Source organism: Pelecanus crispus, unplaced genomic scaffold, assembly GCF_030463565.1.
Source record: "Pelecanus crispus isolate bPelCri1 unplaced genomic scaffold, bPelCri1.pri SCAFFOLD_385, whole genome shotgun sequence".
NCBI classification, from domain to species: domain Eukaryota; kingdom Metazoa; phylum Chordata; class Aves; order Pelecaniformes; family Pelecanidae; genus Pelecanus; species Pelecanus crispus.
The window spans coordinates 106-19,146 of NW_027461451.1; the positions used below are offsets into that span (position 1 = coordinate 106).

Consider the following 19,041-nt stretch of genomic DNA (forward strand, 5'->3'; position numbering starts at 1 on the left):
CCCCGCTGCCCCACACCCCACACCCCACCCACACCCCCTGCCCCCCACCCCATACTCCCATCCCACCCCATGCCCCACCCCACTCCCCCCACCCCACCCACACCCCCCCAACACCCCCCACACCCCACCCACACCCCCCTGCCCCACCCCACACCCCCCACACCCCACCCACACCCCCCTGCCCCCCATCCCATGCCCTACCCCACACCCCACCCACACCCCCCACCACACCCCACCCACACCCCCCTGCCCCACCCCACCCCCCCCACACCCCCCACACCCCCCTACCCCACCCCACCCCCCGCCCCACCCCACACCCCCCACACCCCCCTGCCCCCCATCCCACGCCCCACCCACACCCCACCCACCCCCCCCCACACCCCCGTGCCCCACACCCCACCCCCCTGCCCCACCCCACATCCCCCACACCCCCCACCCACACCCCCCTGCCCCACCCCACCCCCCGCCCCACCCCACATCCCCCACACCCCCCACACCCCCCACACCCCCCACACCCCACCCACACCCCCCTGCCCCCCCACCCCACCCCCCCCGCACCCCCCCTGCCCCCCACCCCACACCCCACCCACACCCCCCTGCCCCACCCCACCCCCCGCCCCACCCTACACCCCCCACACCCCACCCACCCCCCCACACCCCCCTGCCCCCCCACACCCCACCCACACCCCACCCACACCCCCCACACCCCACCCACACCCCCCTGCCCCCCACCCCACGCCCCCCACACCCCCCCCACACCCCCCCGCACCCCCCCTGCCCCACACCCCACACCCCACCCACACCCCCCTGCCCCACACCCCACCCCTCCCCACACCCCACCCACACCCCCCTGCCCCCCACCCCACACCCCACCCACACCCCACCCACACCCCCCACACCCCCTGCCCCCCACCCCACACCCCCCACACCCCCCTGCCCCCCACCCCACACCCCACCCACACCCCCCACACCCCCCTGCCCCACACCCCCCACACCCCCCTGCCCCACCCCACACCCCACCCACACCCCCCACACCCCCCTGCCCCACACCCCCCACACCCCCCTGCCCCACCCCACACCCCCCCCACCCCACCCACACCCCCCTGCCCCACCCCACACCCCACCCACACCCCCCTGCCCCCCACCCCACACCCCACCCACACCCCCCACACCCCCCTGCCCCACACCACCCACACCCCCCTGCCCCACCCACACCCCCCCCGCACCCCCCACACCCCCCCCCCGCCCCCCACCCCCCCCCCCACCCCCCCCGCCCCTCTCCCCGCAGGCAACGTGGCCTGGATGCACGTCCTGGCGGCGCGGGCGGCCCGGCAGCGGCCGGCCGCCGTGGGGGGGGAAGCGTTCTTCTGCTACGACGCCTCCCCCTACGCCGCCTACGAGGAGTTCAACATGCTGCTGCTGGGGCCCGCCGGGCTGCGCCTGGGGGGGCCCCGGCCCCCCGCCGCCCTCCTGGCCCTCCTGGCCCTCCTGAACGCGGGGCTGCGGGCGCTGCTGCGGCCCCTGCGCCCCTACGCCCCCCTCCTCAACCCCTACACCCTGGCCGTCGCCTCCACCCCCTTCAGCGTCCGCACCGACAAAGCCCAGCGCCGCTTCGGCTACCGGCCCCTCTTCTCCTGGGAGCAGGCCCGGCGACGCACCGTCCGCTGGATCCGCCAGCTCGACGCCCCGTGAGTGAGCCCCGCAGCAGCCCCCTCCCCCGCACCCCCCCCCCCGCCCCGGCTCCCCGCCCGCTCCCGAGCAAGCCCCGCCACGATCCGGGCCCGGTTTTGGCTCCCACCCCCGTCCCCAGCGGGATCCGGGCCGGGTTTTGGCTCCAACCTTGATCCTGAGTGGGATCCAGGCCGGGGTTTGGCTCCAACCTTGATCCTGAGTGGGATCCAGGCCAGGGTTTGGCTCCCACCCCAATTCAGGATGGGATCCAGGCCCGGTTTTGGCTCCCACCCCCCGTCCCCAGCGGGATCCAGGCCGGGTTTTGGCTCCAACCCCAATCCAGGATGGGATCCAGGCTGGGTTTTGGCTCCAACCTTGATCCTGAGTGGGATCCAGGCCGGGTTTTGGCTCTGATCCCAACCCAGGATGGGATCCAGGCCGGGTCTTAGCTCCTATCCCAGCCCAGGATGGGATCCAGGCCAGGTTTTGGCTCCCACCCCCATCCCCAGTGGGATCCAGGCCGGGTTTTGGCTCCCACCCCCGTCCCCAGCGGGATCCAGGCCGGGTTTTGGCTCCAACCTTGATCCTGAGTGGGATCCGGGCCGGGTTTTGGCTCCAACCCCAATCCAGGATGGGATCCGGGCCAGGTTTTTGGCTCTGATCTTGATCCCAGGGGGGATCCACACCGGGTTTTGGCTCCCACCCCCGTCCCCAGTGGGATCCAGGCCGGGTTTTGGCTCCAACCTTGATCCTGAGTGGGATCCAGGCCGGGTTTTGGCTCCAACCCCAATCCAGGATGGGATCCAGGCCGGGTCTTAGCTCCTATCCCAGCCCAGGATGGGATCCGGGCCGGGTTTTCACTCTGGCCTTGATCCCAGGGGGGATCCGGGCCGGGTTTTAGCTCCCACCCTGATCCCGAGTGGGATCCAGGCCGGGCTTTGGCCCCGCCCCCAATCCCTTGGGATCCAGGCCGGGCTTTGGCCCCGCCCCCAATCCCTTGGGATCCAGTCCGGGCTCTGGCCCCGCCCCCAATCCCTTGGGATCCAGGCCGGGCTTTGGCCCCGCCCCCAATCCCTTGGGATCCATTCCGGGTTTTCCCTCCCCCCCCAGCTCCACGCCCTGATCCAGCCGGCCCCGCCCCCGGCCTCCCATTGGCTGCCGCCACCACCCCGCCCAGGATCCGCCCGCGCGCGCCCTCACTGCCCTGCATCTCATTTGCATCTCATTACCTCCGCCAATTAAAGGGACCTGACGCCTCTCCCCGCCTCTGGATGATTGGCTGGGCCGGGGGCGGCCATCTTGGGGCGGGCATGGCCGGGGGCGGCTGATTGGCTGGGCCAAGGGCGGCCATCTTGGGATGGGCAGGGCCGGGGCGGCCGATTGGCTGGGCTGAGGGCGGCCATCTTGGGACAGGCAGGGCTGAGGACGGCCATCTTGGGGTGGGCAGGGCCGGGGGCGGCCGATTGGCTGGGCTGAAGGCGGCCATCTTGGGGCGGGCAGGGCTGAGGACGGCCATCTTGGGGCGGGCTGGGCCGAAGGCTGCCGACAGGCAGGGCTGAGGGCAGCGGATTGGCTGGGCCGAGGGCGGCCGATTGGCTGGGCCGAGGGTGGCCATCTTGGGACAGGCAGGGCTGAGGACGGCCATCTTGGGGCGGGCAGGGCCGAAGGCAGCCATCTTCGTGCGGGCAGGGCTGAGGGCAACAGATCGGCCATGGCAGGAGAGTGGGGTGGGCCGAGGGCGGCCATCTTGGCTTGGAGTGGCTGGGGGCATCCGCGTTGGGGTGGAGCGGACTGAGGGCGGCCATCTTGGGGCAGGCAGGGATGACGGCGGCCATGTTGGGATGGCGGGCCCATACTGGGCTGCCCCCCGGGAGGACCGGTGGCCACACTGGGCGGGGTCCCCACACCAGTTGCGTCACTGGAGCCCTAGGCCAGTCTTACTGGGGTGGTCGTGCCAGCTTGGCTCCTTGGCGGCCATCTTGGGCCGCTTGACCGCAGGCTTGTGGGGCCGGTGGCCATCCTGGCCTGTCGGGCAGTGTCAGTGGCCAAAACGGGCTGGGCAAGGAGACCAGCGGTGGCCAAAACGAGCTTCTCGCCGGCGGCCATCTTGGCTTGGCAGCTGGCGCCCGAGCTGGGCGGCCATCTTGGCTCAGTACCCCACGCTGGGCGGCCACCTTGGCTTGGGGCCAGGGCGGGTGGCGGTAGCCACGAGCCGGTTGACCCCCGGTGGCCGTCTTGTGCGGCTGGTGGCCACGTCCGGGTTGATTCCGCCCCCCCCACCCCCGGGAGTGCTTGGGCAGCCATCTCGGATTGGTCAGCAGCAGGAGACGGCCACGGCATCGAGCGGGCGAGCCGGTGGCCATCTTGGCTCGAGCGGCGCATCGCGGACTGGGCAGCCATCTTGGAAAGGGCAGCGCCATGAAGGCGGCCATCTTGGATTCCCTCACCTGGGCCCCTTTGAGGGCGATGAACCGGGGGGGGGGGCGGGGGGGTTTTTTTAGCCCATTTTGGGGAGCCAATTCCCATGCGACCGTGAGCACCCAATAAACTCCGGCGCTGGAGAAACGATGTCACCGACCTCGGCGGCCGCGGGGCCGGGTCTGGTTGCCTGGGCCCCTTCCCAGCTGGGGGGGGGGGGGGGGGGGCGGGAACCTGCAGTGCAGGCCCTCGTTAGGCTGCCCGGCTAATTAGTTGGGGTGCGGGGGTGGGAAGGTGTGAAGCCTGCAGCACCCTGAGTCACCCTGGGAGGGACCCAGGGGTGACAGATTGGGGGGGGGGGGAGGATATAGGGGGGCACCTGGATGCTTGGGTCCCTTGCAGTGGGGTTTTGGGGGGTTTTTTTTTTTATTAAATAGCTTACAGGGGGAAAAAAAAAAATGAAGAATGCTCCCAGGTCGCCGACGGAAGCGGCAGAGCCCCACCTTTGGGTGCGTGGACGCCTGGGTCCTCTTCCTGCCCCACTGTCAACAGGAAGCTTCGGCGGTTATTTCGGGGAGGGGGGGGGACGTGGCCTGGATGCCGGCGTCCCCATTAGCGGGGGGCCCCCCCTGGGGCCCCGGCAGCTCCTCCATGGCCACCGAGTCGCGGGTGGCTTGGAAGGTGCTGAGCGTGGCCGCCTCTTGCCCGCTGGCTACCAACGGTTGGTTGACTGGCCCGCCCCCGCCCCAGCCGTCGTCCTCGGGGAGCTGAGCCGGACCGGCCCACGGCCCGAAGGACGTGGAGCCCGAGCGGTGCCGCCGGCAGTAGAGCCACGCCGCCACGAGCAGCCCCAGGACCACCAACACGGCCACCGTGACCGCCACCAGCACCGGCCACCGCCACGATCTCGCTTGGGGGGCCGCCGGCTCGTAGGAGGCTACGGTGGTCTTCAGGACTCGGCGGCGGCTAGTGGTGGCCTCCGAGATCAAGTAGTGGCTGGTGGTCTTCGAGGCGGGTTGGTGGCCCACGGTGGTCTCTGAGGCGGGTTGGTGGCCCACGGTGGTCTTCGAGGCGGGTTGGTGGCCCACAGTGGTCTCCGAGGCAGGTTGTTGGCCCACGGTGGTCTTCAAGGCGGGTTGGTGGCCCACGGTGGTCTTCGAGGCGGGTTGGTGGCCCACGGTGGTCTCCGAGGTCGGCAAGTGGCCAACAGAGGTCCTTGAGTCTGGTCGCTGGGCCGGGGTGGTCGCCAAGGTCAAGTGGTGGCCAGTGGTGGTCTCCAGAGTTGCCTGGAGACTGACGGTGGCCTTCAGGACGGCTTGCTGGCCCGTGATGGCCTCCAGGGACCCGGCGGAGCTGGTCATCAGGGCCAGGGCCCCGGCGCTGGTGGTCACCACGGCCGTTTCGGTGCCGCTGGCGGCGCCTGGAGCCAGCGGGTGGGTGACGGTGGCCAACGAGGAGGTCGCAGAGCCGGTGGCGTGCGCGGTGGCTCCCTCGGGGGCCGTGGGGGCCGTTGACTCTACCTCGAGGAACTCGGTGGCCAAAAGGCTGGCCTCGGCCGGGACCGAGGGCGGGGTGGTCCCCGGGTGGGGGGCGGGGGTGGAGTGCAGCGGGGCGGCGCAGGTGGCCAGGAGGGCGCAGATGACAACGGCCGGACCAGCTCGGGGGGGGGTCCCCATGGCCCTGGACTGGGGGGGGGGGGGGGGGGAATACCACAGGAGGGCGTCACCCCCATGGGGTCCCCACAGCACCCATGGGACCCCCCCCCCCAGTACCCTTGGGTGCCCAACAGCGCCCTTGGGACCCCCGTGTCCCTCTTGGGACCCCCAAGTGCCCACAGCACCCTTGGGACCCCCCCCCAGTACCCTTGGGTGCCCAACAGCGCCCTTGGGACCCCCACGTCCCTCTTGGGACCCCCCAAGTACCCACAGCACCCATGGGACCCCCCCCAGTACCCTTGGGTGCCCTACAGCACCCTTGGGACCCCCGTGTCCCTCTTGGGACCCCCAAGTGCCCACAGCACCCATGGGACCCACCCAGTACCCTTGGGACCCCCGTGTCCCTCTTGGGACCCCCAAGTGCCCACAGCACCCATGGGACCCCCCCCCCAGTACCCTTGGGTGCCCAACAGCGCCCTTGGGACCCCCGTGTCCCTCTTGGGACCCCCAAGTGCCCACAGCACCCATGGGACCCACCCAGTACCCTTGGGACCCCCACGTCCCTCTTGGGACCCCCAAGTGCCCACAGCACCCATGGGACCCCCCCCAGTACCCTTGGGTGCCCAACAGCACCCTTGGGACCCCCACGTCCCTCTTGGGACCCCCAAGTGCCCACAGCACCCTTGGGACCCCCCCCCAGTACCCTTGGGTGCCCTACAGCACCCTTGGGACCCCCGTGTCCCTCCTGGGACCCCCCAAGTACCCACAGCACCCTTGGGACCCCCCCCCCAGTACCCTTGGGTGCCCTACAGCACCCTTGGGACCCCCATGTCCCTCTTGGGACCCCCAAGTGCCCACAGCACCCTTGGGACCCCCCCCCCCAGTACCCTTGGGTGCCCAACAGCACCCTTGGGACCCCCCCCCCCCCCCCAAGTGCCCACAGCACCCTTGGGACACCCCCCCCCAGTACCCTTGGGTGCCCTACAGCACCCTTGGGACCCCCACGTCCCTCTTGGGACCCCCAAGTGCCCACAGCACCCTTGGGACCCCCCCCAGTACCCTTGGGTGCCCTACAGCACCCTTGGGACCCCCCCCCCCCCCCCCCAAGTGCCCACAGCACCCTTGGGACCCCCATGACCCTCTTGGGACACCCCGCCCCGCCCCCCCAAGTTGCCCAACAGCAACCTTGGGTGCTCCGCAGCACCCTTGGGACCCCCCCATGTCCCTCTTGGGACCCCCAAGTACCCACAGCACCCTTGGGACCCCCCCCCCACGTCCCTCTTGGGACCCCCCCAAAGTCCCCGCAGCACCTTTGGGTGCTCCATAACCCCCTTGGGACCCCCAACTCAGCACCCTTGAGTCCTCCGTGGCACCCTTGGGACCCCCAAGTACCCACAGCACCCTTGGGACCCCCCCATGTCCCTCTTGGGACCCCCCCCCCCCCCCCCCCAAACTCCCCACAGCACCCTTGGGTGCTCCGTGACACCCTTGGGTGCTCCATAACCCCCTTGGGACCCCCAACTCAGCACCCTTGAGTCCTCCGTGGCACCCTTGGGACCCCCAAGTGCCCACAGCACCCTTGGGACCCCCCCCCCAAGTCCCTGGGTGCCCCACAACCCCCTTGGGACCCCCTCCGAATTCCTCGGGTGCCCCATAACCCTCATGGGTGCCCCAGGGCACCCTTGGCTTCGCCATGACACCCTTGGCCGTGCCATGACCACCCCCCCCCCTGCTCCCCGCGCCCCCCACCCTCCCCATAGCACCCTGGGGTGCCCCACATCCCCCCCCCACCCAACTCTGTGCCACCCAAACCCCACCCCACCCCACCCCCGCTCCGGGACCCCCAGCCCGGTACCTGTGGGGCCGCGGCCGTTGGGGATGGCGCGAGCGAGGGCAGGAAGCGGGGAGCGCGGCCAGGAAGCGCCGCCCAGGGCGGGGTCCCCCCACGGCTCGGGGGGGCCCCCCCGCCCCCCACTTTTGGGAGCGGCAGCGCATCTTGGGCTCCCGATAAGCCCGGGGACCCTGGATGGGGCCCCCCCATAGAGCTGGGGCACAGGGGCATTGGCGGTTTCGGGGTGCCCCATAGGTCCTGGGAGATGTTGGCGGTTTCGGGGTGCCCCATGGGTCCTGGGAGACGTTGGCAGTTTCGGGGTGCCCCATAGGTCCTGCGAGACTTTGACAGTTTCGGGTTGCCCCATAGGTCCTGGGAGATGTTGGCGGTTTCGGGGTGCCCCATAGGTCCTGGGAGACGTTGGCAGTTTCGGGGTGCCCCATAGGTCCTGCGAGACTTTGACATTTTCGGGTTGCCCCATAGGTCCTGGGAGATGTTGGCGGTTTCGGGGTGCCCCATAGGTCCTGGGAGATGTTGGCGGTTTCAGGGTGCCCCATAGGTCCTGGGAGACATTGGCGGTTTCAGGGAGCCCCATAGATCCTGGGAGACACCATCAGTTTTGGGGTGCCCCATAGATCCTGCGAGACTTTGACAGTTTCAGGGTGCCCCATAGGTCCTGGGAGATGTTGGCGGTTTCGGGGTGCCCCATAGGTCCTGGGAGACGTCGGCGGTTTCGGGTTGCCCCATAGGTCCTGGGAGATGTTGGTGGTTTCAGGGCACCCCATAGATCCTGGGAGACACCATCAGTTTTGGGGCACCCTATAGATCTGGGGAGGACATTGTTGGTTTCAGGGCACCCCATAGGTCCTGGGAGACATTGGTGGTTTCGGGGCTCCACATAGATCCTGGGAGATGGCGGTTTTGGGGAGCCCCATAGGTCCTGGGAGACGTTGGCGGTTTCAGGGAGCCCCATAGATCCTGGGAGACACCATCAGTTTTGGGGTGCCCCATAGATCCTGCGAGACTTTGACAGTTTCAGGGTGCCCCATAGATCCTGGGAGACACCATCAGTTTTGGGGTGCCCCATAGGTCCTGCGAGACTTTGACAGTTTCAGGGTGCCCCATGGGTCCTGGGAGATGTTGGCGGTTTCAGGGAGCCCCATGGGTCCTGGGAGATGTTGGTGGTTTCGGGGAGCCCCATAGATCCTGGGAGATGTTGGCGGTTTCAGGGAGCCCCATAGGTCCTGGGAGACACTGGCGGTTTCAGGGAGCCCCATGGGTCCTGGGAGATGTTGGTGGTTTCGGGGAGCCCCATGGGTCCTGGGAGACGTTGGCAGTTTCAGGGAGCCCCATAGATCCTGGGAGACACTGGCAGTTTCAGGGTGCCCCATGGGTCCTGGGAGACGTTGGCGGTTTCGGGGAGCCCCATAAATCCTGGGAGACATTGGCGGTTTCAGGGAGCCCCATAGATCCTGGGAGACGTTGGTGGTTTAGGGGAGCCCCATAGATCCTGGGAGACACTGGCGGTTTCAGGGTGCCCCATAGATCCTGGGAGACGTTGGCGGTTTTGGGGCTCCCCATAGATCCTGGGCGACGTTGGCGGTTTCAGGGAGCCCCATAGATCCTGGGAGACACCGGCAATTTTGGGGCACCCCATAGATCCTGGGAGACGTTGGTGGTTTCGGGGCGCCCCATAGATCCTGGGAGACGTTGGTGGTTTCGGGGCTCCCCATAGATCCTGGGCGACGTTGGCGGTTTCGGGGCGCCCCATAGATCCTGGGAGATGTTGGCGGTTTTGGGACCCCCCATGGCTCTCCATTGGCGGTTTCGGGCCCACCACGTCTCCCCATTGGCGGTTTCGGGGCGCCCCATGGGGCCCAAGGGGGTGGTTTGGGGGGCGGGGGGGTGGGGGGGGCGCGCCCCATGGGGCCGGTTTCGGGGCGCCCCTACCCCCCCCCTGCGCTGGAAGAAGTCCCCGATGTCGCGTAGGGTGACGTGGGGCTGCGGGGGTCCCGGGGGGGGGGTCCCAAATGGGGGCGGCCGGGGGGGGGGGCTCCTCGTCGACCCACGGCGGCGGTGGGGCGCCCCACAGCTCGGGGGGCGGGGGGGGGCCCCCCCGCAGCAGGCGCTGGCACAGCAGCCCCCCCGCCACCACCATGGCCCCCCCCAGCGCCCCCAGCCCCACCATGACCCACAGGCAGGGCCCGCAGGGGGGGGGCCCAGTCCCCGGGTCGCGCCGTGGGGTGCCCCACGGCCCCCGCGACCCACAGCAGCGCCAGGACCCACAGCGGGGACATGGCCGGGGGGGTGGGGAGGGGGGGCCTAGAGGGACTCTAAGGGGCCCTATGGGGCTGGGGGGGACCCTATGGGGCTGGGGAAGCTCTGGGGGGGGCCTATGGGGCTGGGGGGGACCCTATGGGGCTGGGGAAGCTCTGGGGGGGGCCTATGGGGCTGGTGGGGGACCCTATGGGGCTGGGGAAGCTCTGGGGGGGGCCTATGGGGCTGGTGGGGACCCTATGGGGCTGGGGAAGCTCTGGGGGGGGCCTATGGGGCTGGGGGGGACCCTATGGGGCTGGGGAAGCTCGGGGGGGGGGCTATGGGGCTGGGGGGGGACCCTATGGGGCTGGGGAAGCTCTGGGGGGGGCCTATGGGGCTGGGGGAGCGTATGGGGCTGGGGGGGCCCGGTGAGGCCCCTAACAAGCTGCTATGGGGCTCTATGGGGCGGGGGGGGCCCGGTGAGGCCCCTAAGGGGCTGCTATGGGGCTCTATGGGGCTGGGGGGGCCCTGTGAGACCCCTAAGGGGCTGCTATGGGGCTGGGGGAGCCCTACGGAGCCCCTGAGAGCCTCTATGGGGCTGGGGAAGCTCTGGGGGGGGGCCTATGGGGCTGGGGGAGCGTATGGGGCTGGGGAAGCTCTGGGGGGGGGCTATGGGGCTGGGGGGGGACCCTATGGGGCTGGGGAAGCTCTGGGGGGGGCCTATGGGGCTGGGGGAGCGTATGGGGCTGGGGGGGCCCGGTGAGGCCCCTAACAGGCTGCTATGGGGCTCTATGGGGCGGGGGGGGGCCCGGTGAGGCCCCTAAGGGGCTGCTATGGGGCTCTATGGGGCTGGGGGGGCCCTGTGAGACCCCTAAGGGGCTGCTATGGGGCTGGGGGAGCCCTACGGAGCCCCTGAGAGCCTCTATGGGGCTGGGGGAGCCCTATGGGGCCTCTATGGGGCTGGGAGAGACCTGGGGGGGGGGGGGGGCTGGGAGGGGCTATGGGGCACCTACAGAGCTGCTATGGGGTCCCGAAGGGGCTGCTATGGGGCTGGGGGGGTGTGGGGCCCTAAGGGCTTGCTATGGGGCTCGTAAGAGCCTGGAGGAGCCCTATGGGGCTGCTATGGGGCCCGGAGGGCTGCGTAGGGCGGGGGGCAGTGGGGCTGGGGGTAGGGCTCACCTGCGGTGGGGGGGGGGGCCCGTGGGACCCTAGGGGATGCCGTGGGTCGCTATGGGGCACGCTGCGGGCGCCCCACGACAGCGCTCTTCCGCCCTCCGCGTCACCCAGGCATCACCTGCCCCCCCCGGCCGTGTGGGGCCCGGACGCCGGGGTTCCCCCTCCCCGGATGCCTGGGGCCCTGCGTCGGGCCTGCGCCGCAACCCGCGCCCGGGACCCCCAGGGTGTCAGTGGGGCGCTGGGGGGGCGGGGGACGGGCTGTGGGGCGCTGGCGGGGGCGGTGGGGGGCTCTGTGGGGTTCCTGGGGGGGGGGGGGGGGGGGGTCTGTGGGGATTCTGAGGCCGCTATGGAGGTTCCTGGGGGGGTTCTATGGGGCGCTGGAGGGGTCTATGGGGCACTGGAGGGGTCTATGGGGTGTCTGGGGCATCTATGGGGTTCCCGGGGGGATCTATGGGGCACTGGAGGGGTCTATGTGGTGTCTGGGGCATCTATGGGGTTCCCGGGGGGATCTATGGGGTTCCCAGGGGGATCTATGGGGCACTGGAGGGGTCTATGGGGTGTCTGGGGCATCTATGGGCTTCCCAGGAGGATCTATGGGGCACTAAGGGAGTGCTGGAGGGGTCTGTGGGATTTCCAGGGGGATCTATGGGGCACTGGAGGGGTCTATGGGGTGTCTGGGGCATCTATGGGGTGTCTGGGGCATCTATGGGCTTCCCAGGAGGATCTATGGGGCACTAAGGGAGTGCTGGAGGGGTCTGTGGGATTTCCAGGGGGATCTATGGGGCACTGGAGGGGACTATGGGGTGTCTGGGGCATCTATGGGGTTCCCGGGGGGATCTATGGGGTTCCTGGGGGGATCTATGGGGCACTAAGGGAGTGCTGGAGGGGTCTATGGGATTTCCAGGGGGATCTATGGGGCACTGGAGGGGTCTATGGGGTGTCTGGGGCATCTATGGGGTTCCCGGGGGGATCTATGGGGCACTAAGGGGGTGCTGGAGGGGTCTATAGGATTTCCGGGGGGATCTATGGGGTGCTGGAGGGGTCTATGGGGTGTCTGGGGCATCTATGGGGCGCTGGGGGGGTCCCTCTGACGTCTGTGGCCCTGAACAACCCTCCCACTGCTCTCCCGACCCTCCCAGTGCCCCCCAGTAGCTCCCAGTAGCTCTCAGTGCCTCCCAGTGCCCCCCAGTAGCTCCCAGTGCCCCCCTGTGCCCCCCAGTGCCTCCCAGTGCCCCCCACTACCCCCCAGTAGCTCCCAGTGCCTCCCAGTAGCTCTCAGTGACCCCCGTGCTCCCCAGTGCCCCCCAGTAGCTCCCAGTGCCCCCCAGTAGCTCTCAGTGCCCCCCCATGCCTCCCAGTAGCTCCCAGTGCCCCCCACTGCCCTCCAGTGCCCCCCAGTTCCCCCCAGTAGCTCCCAGTGCCCCCCAGTGCCCCCCAGTAGCTCCCAGTGCCCCCCACTGCCCTCCAGTGCCCCCCAGTTCCCCCCAGTAGCTCCCAGTGCCCCCAAGTGCCCCCAGTGCCCCCCAGTTCCCCCCAGTAGCTCCCAGTGCCCCCCAGTGCCCCCAGTGCCCCCCTTTGACAGAGCTCGCGGAGCTGGGGGCTGCAGCCAGAAGCGTTTAATGCCACCCCGCCCCCCCCAACCCCGAGGGTCCCTCAGGGCCTGGCGGCGCCGGAGCTGGGGGGGCCGGGGGGGATTCGGGGGCGGGGGCTGGAGCCTATGGGGCTGGAGGGGCCCCCCCGGCGCCCCACGGCGCAGCCGGGGGGCTCTGCTGGGCGCCCGCCGGGGGCCCCCCCTGCGCCGGACGCTCCCCGCCGCCGAGCAAAGGCCCCGGGAGGTCCCCGAAGGCGTCGGTGGGCTCCTGCCGGGGGTCCCCGAGCCCCCCCCCAAAACCCGTCGCCGGCTCTCGGGCGGGGGGCGGAGGAGCCGCCGGCCCCGGGGGTCTCCGGGGACCCCCAGAAGGCTTCGAGGCGGGGGTCCTCGGTGCCGTCGTCTTCCTCTTCGTCATCGGCGTCGTGCGGGTCGGGCCAGTCCACGGGTCCATCTCCGGGCCCGGGGGGCCACCGGGAGATGCGGGTAGAGCCCCCCGTTGTCCGGGGGGGGCTGGGGGACGTAGTCGTAGCAGAGGGGTCCCCCCAGGGAGGGGCCGCAGGTCGCCCGGTAGCTGAAGAGCAGGCGCCCGCCCCCGGGGAAGCAGACGACGTCCCGGTTGCCGCCGGCTTCCAGCGGCTGCTCGCAGGCCCCCAGCAGATCGTCGTCCCACTTGTTGTCCTCGTCCCACACCTCCAGCCTCAGCCGGGCGCCGGGGGGCAAGGCCACCCCCCCGAAATCCAGCCGAGCCCCCCACCGCGGCCTGTCGTCTTCCCACGCCGTGGCCGTCTGCAGGCGCCGGCCCTCGAAAATCACCCGGACGTAGGCGTCCGTCTTGGAGAAGTAGTCGCCCCGCCAGCCCTGCCCGCCGCCCACCGCCACCGTCAGCCGCGCCAAGCCCCGCCGCCGCGAGCAGCAGTCGGCGGCCACCACGGCGTTGGCGGCGCAGCCGCACTGGCAAGGCCCCACGAGGCGGCCGCCGGCCCCGCCGCCGCCGGCGCCGGCGCAGGCCCGGCTGCAGTTGAGCCGCAAGGCCCGGGCGGCGATGTAATGGCCGACGGCCGCCCGCAGAGCCGCCCGCCGGGGATCGCCGCGCCGCAGGAGGGTGTGGAGGGGACGCACTTGGGCGGCCACCAGCCCCGGGGCGGCGGGGAGGCCCTGCAGCCATCTTGCGTGGGCCTCGGGGCTGCCGTAGAGCAGGTCGCCGTGCCGCTCGCCGCCTTCCACCTCCACCAGCCGCTCGCTGTAGGCCTCGTTGAAGGTGGCGTTGCCTCGGTTGCTCCCCCGGGCCCGGCTGCAGGCGTTGGCCATGGCGCCGGCTCTCCCGGCGCCGCCGCCGGCCGTCACCTCCACCCCTAAGCAATCGGCCACTTCCTGGGCGCTGGCGCCCGCCATGGTGGCCTGGCAGGAGCGGATGGCGGTGACGGCCCGCAGCCGCCCGCCCATTTGGGCGTCGCGGATGTAGTGGGTGCCGTAGTTGGCGAGCAGCTCCCTGTAGTCGTCGGCCGTGGCGGGGGTGAAGTGGGGGGGCAGGGCCCGCACGGCGCGGAGGAAGTGGGGGGACGGGCGGGCGGTGGGGGAGACCGAGGTCCTGCGAAAGGGGGGGGGGGGGGGGGGGGTGAGACATGGCGGGGCGGGGGGTCTACAGGGTGGCAGGGGGGTCTATGGGGTCACTGGGGGGGGTCTATGGGGTGTCGGGGGGGTCTATGGGGTGGTGAGGGGTCTATGGGGTCACTGGAGGGGTCTATGGGGTGTCTGGGGGGGTCTATGGGGTGGTTGGGGGGTCTGTGGGGTCACTGCAGGGGTCTATGGGGTGTCTGGGGGGGTCTATGGGGTGTCTGGGGGGTCTATGGGGTGGTGAGGGGTCTATGGGGTCACTGGAGGGGTCTATGGGGTGTCTGGGGGGGTCTATGGGGTGTCTGGGGGGGTCTACAGGGTGGCAGGGGGGTCTATGGGGTCACTGGAGGGGTCTATGGGGTGGTGAGGGGTCTATGGGGTCACTGGGGGGGTCTATGGGGTGTCGGGGGGGTCTATGGGGTGTCTGGGGGGGTCTACAGGGTGGCAGGGGGGTCTATGGGGTCACTGGAGGGGTCTATGGGGTGTCTGGGGGGGTCTATGGGGTGGTGAGGGGTCTATGGGGTGTCTGGGGGGGTCTATGGGGTCACTGGAGGGGTCTATGGGGTGTCTGAGGGGTCTATGGGGTGGTGAGGGGTCTATGGGGTCACTGGAGGGGTCTATGGGGTGTCTGGGGGGGTCTATGGGGTGTCTGGGGGGGTCTACAGGGTGGCAGGGGGGTCTATGGGGTCACTGGGGGGGGTCTATGGGGTGGCAGGGGGGTCTATGGGGTGGTGAGGGGTCTATGGGGTCACTGGAGGGGTCTATGGGGTGTCTGGGGGGGTCTATGGGGTGGTTGGGGGGTCTGTGGGGTCACTGCAGGGGTCTATGGGGTGTCTGGGGGGGTCTATGGGGTGTCTGGGGGGTCTATGGGGTGGTGAGGGGTCTATGGGGTCACTGGAGGGGTCTATGGGGTGTCTGGGGGGGTCTACAGGGTGGCAGGGGGGGTCTATGGGGTCACTGGAGGGGTCTATGGGGTGTCTGGGGGGGTCTATGGGGTGTCTGGGGGGGTCTATGGGGTATCTGGGGTGTCTATGGGGTGTTGGGTTTATGGGGTGGTTGGGGGGGTCTATGGGGTGTCTGGGGGGTCTATGGGGTCACTGGAGGGGTCTATGGGGTGTCTGGGGGGGTCTATGTGGTGTCTGGGGGGTCTACAGGGTGGCAGGGGGGGTCTATGGGGTCACTGGAGGGGTCTATGGGGTGTCTGGGGGGGTCTATGGGGTGTCTGGGGGGTCTATGGGGTGGTGAGGGGTCTATGGGGTCACTGGAGGGGTCTATGGGGTGTCTGGGGGGGTCTACAGGGTGGCAGGGGGGGTCTATGGGGTCACTGGAGGGGTCTATGGGGTGTCTGGGGGGGTCTATGTGGTGTCTGGGGGGTCTACAGGGTGTCTGGGGGGGTCTACAGGGTGGCAGGGGGGGTCTATGGGGTGGCAGGGGGGTCTATGGGGTGTCTGGGGGGGTCTATGGGGTGTCTGGGGGGGTCTATGGGGTGGTTGGGGGGTCTGTGGGGTCACTGGAGGGGTCTATGGGGTCACTGGAGGGGTCTACAGGGTGTCTGGAGGTGTCTATGGGGTAGTTGGGGGGTCTATGGGGTGTCTGGGGGGGTCTATGGGGTCACTGGAGGTGTCTATGGGGTGTCTGGGGGGTCTATGGGGTGTCTGGGGGGGTCTATGGGGTCACTGGAGGTGTCTGGGGGGTCTATGGGGTGTCTGGGGGGGTCTATGGGGTCACTGGAGGTGTCTATGGGGTGTCTGGGGGGTCTATGGGGTGTCTGGGGGGGTCTATGGGGTCACTGGAGGTGTCTATGGGGTGTCTGGGGGGGTCTATGGGGTCACTGGAGGTGTCTATGGGGTGTCTGGGGGGTCTATGGGGTGTCTGGGGGGGTCTATGGGGTATCTGGGGTGTCTATGGGGTGTTGGGTTTATGGTGGTGTCTATGGGGTGTCTGGGGTGTCTATGGGGTGTCTGGGGTGTCTATGGGGTGGTGAGGGGTCTATGGGGTCACTGGGGGGGTCTATGGGGTGTCGGGGGGGTCTATGGGGTGTCTGGGGGGGTCTACGGGCTGTCGGGGGTCTATGGGGTATCTGGGGGGGTCTATGGGGTGTCGGGGGGTTCTATGGGGTGTCGGGGGGGGCGGTGGGTGTGAGTGAGGGGCGATGGGGTCCTATGGGATGTCAGGGGCATGGATTGAGGGACGGAGGGAAGGACAGACGGAGGGAAGGACAGACGGACGTGGGGCCGAGGCGCGGGGGGGGCAGGGAGGAGGAGCTGGAGCAGCTGACACTGGAGGAGGAGGAGGAGGAGGAGGAGGAGATGGAGAAGATGGAGGAGGTGGAGGGATGGAGAAGGTGGAGAAGCTGGAGGAGCGGGAGGGAAGAATATGGAGGAGCTGGAGGAGCTGGAGGGATGGAGGAGCGGGAGAAGCTGGAGAAGCTGGAGATGGAGGAGCTGGAGGGTTGGAGGAGCTGGAGAAGCAGGAGGAGCGGGAGAAGCTGGAGGAGCTGGAGGAGCGGGAGAAGATGGAGAAGCTGGAGGAGCTGGAGAAGATGGAGAAGATGGAGGAGCCAGAGGAGCGGGAGGAGCTGGAGGAGCTGGAGAAGATGGAGAAGCTGGAGGGATGGAGTTGCTGGAGCAGTGGGAGAAGGTGGAGGAGCTGGAGAAGCTGGAGAAGCTGGAGGAGCCGGAGGAGCTGGAGGAGATGGAGGAGCCGGAGGAGCTGGAGGAGCTGGAGAAGATGGAGGAGCCGGAGGAGCTGGAGGAGATGGAGGAGCCGGAGGAGCCGGAGGAGCTGGAGGAGCTGGAGAAGCTGGAGTTGATGGAGCAGTGGGAGGGATGGAGAAGCTGGAGGAGCTGCAGGAGCTGGAGAAGATGGAGGAGATGGAGGAGCTGGAGAAGATGGAGGAGCCGGAGGAGCAGGAGAAGCTGGAGTTGCTGGAGCAGCAGGAGGGATGGAGAAGCTGGAGGAGCTGCAGGAGCTGGAGAAGCTGGAGGGATGGAGTTGCCGGAGCAGCGGGAGAAGATGGAGGAGATGGAGGAGCTGGAGAAGATGGAGGAGCCGGAGGAGCTGGAGAAGATGGAGGAGCCGGAGGAGCCCGAGTTGGTGGAGGAGCTGGAGGAGCTGGAGGAGATGGAGAAGATGGAGGAGCCGGAGGAGCTGGAGGAGCTGGAGAAGATGGAGGAGCCGGAGGAGCTGGAGGAGATGGAGGAGATGGAGTTGCTGGAGCAGCGGGAGGGATGGAGAAGCTGGAGGAGCTGCAGGAGCTGGAGAAGCTGGAGGGATGGAGTTGCCGGAGCAGCGGGAGAAGATGGAGGAGATGGAGGAGCTGGAGAAGATGGAGAAGCTGGAGGAGCCGGAGGAGCCGGAGGAGCTGGAGAAGATGGAGTTGCTGGAGCAGCGGGAGAAGCTGGAGGAGATGGAGGAGCTGGAGCAGCCGGAGGAGCTGGAGAAGCTGGAGAAGCTGGAGGAGCCGGAGGAGCTGGAGGAGCTGGAGAAGATGGAGAAGCCGGAGGAGCCGGAGGAGCCGGAGGAGCAGGAGAAGCTGGAGTTGCTGGAGCAGCGGGAGAAGCTGGAGGAGCCGGAGGAGGCGGAGGAGCTGGAGAAGATGGAGTTGCTGGAGCAGCGGGAGAAGCTGGAGGAGCTGGAGGAGCTGGAGGAGCTGGAGAAGCTGGAGGAGATGGAGGAGCTGGAGCAGCCGGAGGAGCTGGAGAAGCTGGAGAAGCTGGAGGAGCAGGAGGAGCTGGAGGAGCTGGAGAAGATGGAGAAGCTGGAGGAGCAGGAGGAGCTGGAGGAGCTGGAGGAGCTGGAGAAGATGGAGAAGCTGGAGGAGCAGGAGGAGCTGGAGGAGCTGGAGAAGATGGAGGAGCCGGAGGAGCCGGAGGAGCAGGAGAAGCTGGAGTTGCTGGAGCAGCGGGAGAAGCTGGAGGAGCCGCAGGAGGCGGAGCTGGCGCCGGCGCCGCCGCACCCACCAGTAGTGGACGCAGTGCATCTGCAGGACGGCGAAGGCGTAGCGGTCCTCCTGCTGCCGCTGCAGCCCGAAGTCGGCCACGCGCGAGTGGGAGCCGGCCACGGCCACGGCCGCCCCCGGCCCCGGCCCCACCTTGCCCAGCCCCACGCGCCAGTGCCGGGCCACCTCCTCCGCCCCGGCCACCGCCGTCCCCACGGCGTGGCCGCCCTCGGCCACCCGCGCCCACTGCCGGCACTGGCGGCCCGCGTGCCAGCGCCCGACGCCGGCCGGTAGCCGCCGCGGCCGCCCCCCGGCCAGGGGGTCCGGGCAGAGCAGGCAGCTGCCCCCCGCTCCCGTGGGGAGGTCCCCGACGACCAGGACTTGGCCGCCGGTGGGGTTGAGGGTGGTGACGTCCAAGCCCCAGCCCAACATTTGGGTGCCGGGGGCCAGGGGGGGCGGCGGCGCAGGCGGCCCCGCGGGCCCGGTGGCACTGGGGGGTCCCCGGGGGCCAGCGCTGGAGGGAGACGAGGGCCAGGAGCCAGAGGCAGGAGAGGGGACGCCGGCGGGGGGCCATGGCCTGGGGAGAGGAGGAGGAGGTGGGGAGGGGGCCGGGGACGCGGGGATGGTGGTGGGGACGTGGGGATGGGGACGTGGTGGTGGGGACAAGGGGATGGTGGTGGGGACGTGGGGATGGGGACGTGGTGGTGGGGACAAGGGGATGGTGGTGGGGACGTGGGGATGGGGACGTGGTGGTGGGGACGTGGGGATGGGGACATTGGGGATGGGGACGTGGTGGTGGGGACGTGGGGACGGGGACGTGGGGATGGGGACGTGGGGATGGTGGTGGGGACATTGGGGATGGGGACATGAGGATGGGGACATGGGGATG

The 19,041-nt window shown here is 69.6% G+C and overlaps 2 protein-coding genes and 1 pseudogene across 2 annotated transcripts; 2 read left to right on the forward strand and 1 right to left on the reverse strand.

The window, feature by feature from the left end:
• Positions 1 to 1,288: 1,288 nt before the first annotated feature.
• LOC142597033 (3 beta-hydroxysteroid dehydrogenase type 7-like) lies at positions 1,289 to 1,692 on the forward strand (the record flags this gene model as incomplete). Its single annotated transcript, XM_075727469.1, has 1 exon — positions 1,289 to 1,692. A coding segment is annotated over one exon (404 nt), but the record flags the coding sequence as incomplete, so codon positions are not given.
• Positions 1,693 to 8,914: 7,222 nt separating this feature from the next.
• Positions 8,915 to 18,726, reverse strand: PRF1 (perforin 1). The gene is given in 5 exon segments (XM_075727470.1): positions 8,915 to 9,009; positions 12,918 to 13,080; positions 13,082 to 14,186; positions 18,175 to 18,599; positions 18,601 to 18,726. Coding segments are annotated over 5 exon segments (1,914 nt in total).
• On the forward strand, positions 14,382 to 16,399 carry LOC142597032 (uncharacterized; annotated as a pseudogene).
• Positions 18,727 to 19,041: the final 315 nt, after the last annotated feature.